This window comes from Schistocerca cancellata, chromosome 6, assembly GCF_023864275.1.
Source record: "Schistocerca cancellata isolate TAMUIC-IGC-003103 chromosome 6, iqSchCanc2.1, whole genome shotgun sequence".
In the NCBI taxonomy this organism is placed as follows: Eukaryota; Metazoa; Arthropoda; class Insecta; order Orthoptera; family Acrididae; genus Schistocerca; species Schistocerca cancellata.
Window position 1 is genome coordinate 595,595,684 of NC_064631.1, and position 7,124 is coordinate 595,602,807.

The window sequence follows — 7,124 nt, forward strand, 5'->3', positions numbered from 1 at the left end:
ATCGTCCTCCTGAATCTGAGTCCACTTCGCTGAAAGCTTAGCAAAGTTGTTGGTTTTTTTTATTTTTATTTGTTTTTTTAAAAACCTTCTTGTTACACACCACCTTCCTTAATTAGTGAATAGTGATCTACACATTCTGCTATTTTATTTTGGAAATTCCTTGGTAAGTTCTCTTTGTAGGAGTTGGTATTTTCATTGACCTATCTAAAGCATTTTACTGTTTGAATCAAAGTATTGTCCTAGGTAAGTTAAAGTTTCATAGGATTGATGGTATAGCCAACCAGTGGATAATGCCACATTGAATGAAAAGAATGCAAAAGGTTGTATTTGGTAAATCACTGATATAGACCGGTGACATAATTCTGACTGGGGAGAGATCATGTATGAGGCTCCCCAATGCTCAATCTTACGTCCATTATTGTTCATATATGTGAATGATCTTCTGTCAAATGTACAACAAGCAGAATTAGTTCTTTTTGCAGATGTCACTATTACTGTAATCAATCCAAGCATATGTATACAGGAAGTGTCCGGGGAGTAGCAAAGAATATTAAAATGCTACAGAACATAAAAAATTTATTGAAAAGGTGATTTTATTTTTTGTATTTCAAACATATTGAGTAACTTCTCCCATTTATCTATGAGAAATTATATCTTCCATATGACCACCCAATGCCATGTGGCAATGAGCAATGCAGTCATTGAAGTTCTCGATGATGCATTCACAAACATATTGTGGTATGCCAGTAATAACCCTTATGATTTCATCCTTCAGTTGGTGCATTGTTTGAGGATGGTTAACATACATTTTTAATTTCACAAATCCCCACAAAAAGTTACCAGGCATAGGATTGTATGATCTGGCAGGCCAATCCTAGCTGCCATGCAAAGATATAATTTTTTGAGGAAACCTTTTGTTCAGCAGAGCAGTCCTTTCACAGGATATCTGACATGTCACACCATCTTGTTGATACCAAAACTCGTGGATTTCATCAGTAAGAGGGAAAAACCAATAAAAGAGCATGATTCGATAATGGTCGCCATTCACAGTGACAGCAGCTCCTTCACCATTTTCAAAAAGTGTGGTCTGATTCCTCCTCCTGCCCAGAACCTGGATGCATGTAATCTTCCACAGTCACTCATGGATTTTTGTCTCCCCAAATTCTGCAGTTCTTCGTATTGATGTAACTACTGAAGTGGAAATGTGCCTCAACTGAGGAAATAACTCTTTTTGTGAAGTTCTCGTTCTCTGCTTGTCAAGCTGAGACCTATTGAGCCAATCAATGTCTCATTCTGTGATCTGCAGACTTCAGCTCTTACATAAGTTGTATCGTGTACACATTCATTTTCACATCTTTTGAAAGGATTACATATAGTGAACTTGGTGATAAATTCAATTGCTGAGCTCATTGGTGAACTGATTTTCTGGGACTTACAGTCACATTATCATCCACGACAGCAATGTTTTCTTGTGTTTGAACAGAACACGGTCATACTGTTTTCTTAATGTTTGAAACAGAACGAATGGTCTCAAACTTGCAGATCAACAGGTGATTGTAGCAGCAATAAGTCCAAGAGTCACATGCAACTCATGAATGGTTGCTTAGGACGTCCACTGTTTTTGTAAGAACTTTTTATTAAAAAAAAATCTGAGTACAGTTTGACAATATATTTATTCCCTTGTTAAGTTTGTTGTAAATATTCCATTAGACTTCAAAAGGAACAATGATGTACGTAATTGCAGGACCAGAAGGAAAACTGACATTCATTACTGCGCATTAAAAAATCTTCTTAGCACAAAACGAATGCAGAGTTGCAGCAGGGTGGAAAATAAGTGCGGTTGAAGAGTTCCCACAAATGTGCATATACAAATGTTCGTTAAAAAATGTTAGTGCAAATTTTGGCTGTCACGTAAGTCTCAGGGGATGATTTCCACACTTGGTGCATTAGTACATTGTTCCACACCTGCACATTAGTTATATTTTTTGAATTAATATTCACTCAGAAATGAGTACAATTTATGCTAGGGAACAAAAATTGGGTGATTATTATAGCCAAATCATTTTTTATGATGCAGTTCAAGTAAGTTTTTATTATCACTATTTATGCCACCCAATATTATATAGTGCCGTTCTTTACGTCATGAATTTTCTATAGAATTTTATAAACAATTTCCCATCAAACTTTGTTTATTGCTTTTTACAAGTTTAATTGTTTATGAATCTTAACATATGACTACGGCACTCGATCCGCTATGATGAGACGTTCTTAATGAGCGCTCGCTCATCTCTGTAAGTTGTTATTGACTATTTTCATTAATTTTTCAGTATTCATGACATTAAACAATTTTCAAGTTACTATAACTTTTGTGTCTCGTGACTTAAAATAAAGATCAATCTTTCAGAAGGTGCATATTGCTGACCACAATCCACTGCTGCATCGCTCTTCACTGTAAGTTACGTGGTTTTCGCATAATGCGTGAAAAACCAAACATTGTCCCAAGCTGCGGACCACGTGGCCGCCCGGTGGCGGAGGCATCCCACCAACTCATTGCAAATCTAGCGCGGGTGTGCCACGCACTTCTGTGAATGGCATGCTTTGTTGCCCGCTTGCTCTCCACAAAGCAATCCTTGCATACTAGACCTATTCATCTAGTAATGGGGGTTTGTACCATCACAGAGTACTGCAACAAAAGTTTTTCATCTTTTACTCAGTGATATAAAATGTTTGACAAACATTGAAAGCAAACTGAAAAAGTTTCTTCTTGACAACTTCTTCTATTCTGTAAAAGAATTTCTGTTGTTGTAATATGTGAAAGGTACTGGGCAGGAATTAAAGTCGCATCTGTATATTAGTAAAATAAAGTAAAAACTTACAAATTTTCAGCGTGTTGCCATATTTACAAATTAATTTGCAATGTGAATGTAAAATGACACATTCTACATCATTAAAATTTATTACACAAAATGATCCATGTAGCACGAAACTAAATAACTTCTGTCATTTTTCAAAATGATTTATTTGTTTGTTACAGGTGGGTCACATTGGATAACAAACGTGTTCCACATGATCCATGCTTTTTTTGTGACATATGTTTCAAGTCATTCAACTACAGGGATGGTGAGAAGATTGGTTCATTTAGAGCATATCGTTATCATGACAGAGCTAGCATGATGTAAATGAATATTGAAAGTAATTATGTGTGTTATACAAACAGCTAAATATGTATATTCACTTTTGGTGAGATGTGTACTGAACTTATAATGTTAATTTAATTATTCTCACTGAAACGTGTTTAGATATAAAATAAACCAAATTTTTTGTATGTCCTGTGTTTTATGGAACCAAAGATATTTTTTGTTTAATTTGTGCAGCTTAGGTAATTTATGTAATGGTGCTCTTCAAATACAAATTACAAACAATCCTTATTTTATTGTGCAAAGTTATTTATCATTACATATACTCTACACATTAAATATTTCTCCAGAGTGAATAGTGTGTTTGTACAAAACACCTGTGAGTGCTCCATGCTATCTTTTGAATATTTTGCCAACCAATGATTTAACTACAACTAATGCAATCAGTGACTGAACATTTCATGAACTTAAGCACAAGTAATTCTATACCAGTTCTGCAAAATATACTAAACTTTTTTTATGTGGACTCAGTAGTTTGATCCCAGAAACTTGCTCCCCTACACCCACTCTCACATATGAGGATATGAATTGCTATTAACTATGACATGCAGTTCAGACAATGTAACAGAAAGAAGTCAACTTATTTTTTCTGAAGCAAGGCATTCTTACAAACAAGTGCACACAAATAATCGTGAGCAACAATTAGAAAAAAAAATACTTTGTGCTTTTGTGTGCTGTCAACTTATTTCAGCCCAATAAGCAGTGTTTTCCCCCATATGTACACGCATATTTTTTATTCAGAAGAAGAAGGGTAACATAACTATATGGGGTAAAGTGTGAATGTTACACGGGACTCTTTGAGTGAAGGGAGACACAGTAAAGAAGAAAATCAACAGTGAAATACTGAAAATGTGGTTTGAAATGTGAAATCACAGAAAGTCTGTGTAGGGCTGTCAAGATGTCAAGAGTCAGGAAAGGTCGTGCAGAAAATATAACCGTGTTGCCCCTTTGAACATCTGGCTAATTTCAAACCCACTAATTCCATCTTGATAGCTATGACGAACCATTTCTCACTCAGTTCAAAATACTCCTTTTAAAGAAGAACATCCAAACAAATCTGTGCCACTGACATAGGTTATTGCTTGGCACTCTTCTTTGGCAACATGTGTTGGATATTCTGGAGGAGGTCTTTCAAGCCACTTAGAATCGTAAACTGCTCACATGGATCAGATTAATTGGTCGAGTATTTATGAACTTGGCTCAGGCTAAAGTCACCTCATCCAACTCCACATCCCCTACTCACTTCACCTGATTGTCCTCATCTAAACGAAACATTTTCCTGAGTGTTGACTTCCACTACTCTTATACCTTTATGTAAACTTCCATTCACATCAAGCCCACAATGCACCAACAATACATCTCCTCCAAAATACCACAGTCTTAGTCAGGACTTTGACTACCAGCTGCCATGCCCCAAAATGATGAATGCCCTTTCCAATAACTTTCATAATAGTCATCCTTCAGAAACCACTACAACATCTCACAGCAGATCTGTCACTGGCAGTTTCCTTTCCAAGGCTACCAGTAAAAACAACTGGGTTATGTATCAACATCATGAAAAGTATATGTTGCTACTGACCATATAGTGTAGATGTTACTTTGCAGACAGGCACAACAAAAAGACTACTAAACACGTAAACTTTCAGCCAGAAGTTCTTCTTCTGAAACAGACAACATACATGCATATTTACATGTCACAGCTCACACACCCATCAGCACTGTCTCTGGCTGCTGAGGCCAGACTGTGAGTAATTGCATGTGATGGGTGAAGCAATCTGGGTTGTGGGGGTAAGGAGGAGACTGCAGTGGGGAGAGGGAGCAAAGTACAGGTGGGGGACGGTAGAGTGCTGTTTGTGAGAGCATACAGGGATGTGGTGGAGAGACGGTAGGGCAGCTAGGTGCAATTGGGAGGTCAGACAGGGGGCAGGGAGACTAGTGGGGAGGGGGGGGGGCAGAAGAGGAGAGAAGTAAAATGACTGTGGGTGCACTTGTGGAGTAGAAGGCTGTGTAGTGCTGGAGGAGGAACAGGGAAGAGGATAGATTGGTGAAGGACAAAAAAGACTAACAAAGGTTGAGGCATTGAGGGTTACGGGAATGTAGGGTTTATTGCAGGGAGAGTCCCCACCTGTGCAGTTCAGAAAAGCTGGTGTTGGTAGGAAGGATCCAGATGGCACAGGGTGTGAAGTAGTCACCAAAATGAACAATGTTGCGTTTAGCAGCATGCTCAGCAGCTGGGTGGTGCAGCTGTTTATTGGCCACAGTTTGTCAGTGGCCATTCATGCAGGCAGACAGCTTGTTGGTTGACGTGCCCATGTAGAACGAAGCATGGTGGTTGTAGCTTAGCTTGTAAATCACATGATTGGTTTAACAGGTAGCAATGCCTTTGATGGGATAGGTGATCCTTGTGACCGAACTGGAGTAGGTGCTGGTGGCAGATTGTTTGGGACAGATCTTGCATCGAGATCTATTGCAAGGATATGAGCCATCAGGCAAGGCGTTGGGAGCAGAGGTTGTGTAGGGATCATCATCATCATCATCATCATTTAAGACTGATTATGCCTTTCAGCATTCAGTCTGGAGCATAGCCCCCCTTATACAGTTCCTCCATGGTCCCCTATTCAGTGCTAACATTGGTGCCTCTTCTGATGTTAAACCTATTACTTCAAAATCATTCTTAACCAAATGCAGGTGCCTTCTCCTTGGTCTGCCCCGACTCCTCCTACCCTCTACTGCTGAATCCATGAGTCTCTTGGGTAACCTTGCTTCTCCCATGCGTGTAACATGACCCCACCATCTAAGCCTGTTCGCCCTGACTGCTACATCTATAGAGTTCATTCCCAGTTTTTCTTTGATTTCCTCATTGTGGACACCCTCCTGCCATTGTTCCCATCTACTAGTACCTGCAATCATCCTAGCTACTTTCATATCAGTAACCTCAACCTTGTTGATAAGGTAACCTGAATCCACCCATCTTTCGCTCCCATACAACAAAGTTGGTCGAAAGACTGAACGGTGCACAGATAACTTAGTCTTGGTACTGACTTCCTTCTTGCAGAAGAGAGTAGATCGTAGCTGAGCGCTCACTGCATTAGGGATGGACAAGGATATTTTGTAGGTTCGGTGGCCAGTAGAATATGAATGTGGGAGGGGTGGGGAAAGTCAGTGGGTAGGATATTTCTCATTTCAGGGCACAATGAGAGGTAGTCAAAACTCTGGCGCAGAATGTGCTTCAGTTGCACCAGTCCTGGGTGGTATTGAGTCCCTATGGGAGTGTCCTACCCACTACACTTCCCACCTCTCTTGCAGTGGCATTCTGCCATCCATTGAACCTACACAATATCCTCAAACATCCCTACACAACCTGTGCCATCTGGATTCCTACCAACACCAGCTTTTATGAATTGCACAAGTGGGAACTCTCCCTGCAATATATCCTACATTTTCACAACCCTTCAGGCCTCATCCTTCGTTACTCTTTGTCTTTCACTGAACTATTCCCTTCCCTGCTCCCACTCCAACACTACACTGCCTGCTTTCCACTTACCTTCATTTCTACCCATCACTGCCCCCCCCCCCTCCCCCTGCCATCTGTCTAAGCTCCCGACTACACCTAGCGGCCCTCCCCTCCCTCCACCTTGTCCCTGTATACTTCCACAAACAGCACTTTTCCATCCACCACCCATACCTTGTTCTCCCTCTGCCTCCTCAACCCAGCCTGCTCCGTACCTCCACCACCCAGACCGCTCCTCCCATCCTGCGCAGTTGTTCGCAGTCTGGCTTCGGCAGCCAGAGACAATGATCATCTGTGTGTGAGCTGCATTTTTGTGTATGTATGTTTGTGTTGTCTAATTCAGAAGAAGGCCATCTGGTCAAGAGCTTATGCATTTAGTAGTCTTTGTTGTGCTTGTCAGCTACTCAGCAACTCCA

At 40.2% G+C, this 7,124-nt stretch overlaps 1 protein-coding gene across 1 annotated transcript in view; it reads left to right on the forward strand.

Annotated features, from left to right (window-relative positions):
• The window catches only part of LOC126088102 (snRNA-activating protein complex subunit 3-like), a 156,556-nt gene extending 153,164 nt beyond the window's left edge, over positions 1-3,392 (forward strand). The window contains exon 6 of the mRNA XM_049906198.1: positions 3,035-3,392. Within this exon, the coding sequence (XP_049762155.1) occupies positions 3,035-3,179 (145 nt within the window). The 3' untranslated portion in view covers positions 3,180-3,392. The remainder of the gene's footprint in view (positions 1-3,034) is intronic.
• Positions 3,393-7,124: the final 3,732 nt, after the last annotated feature.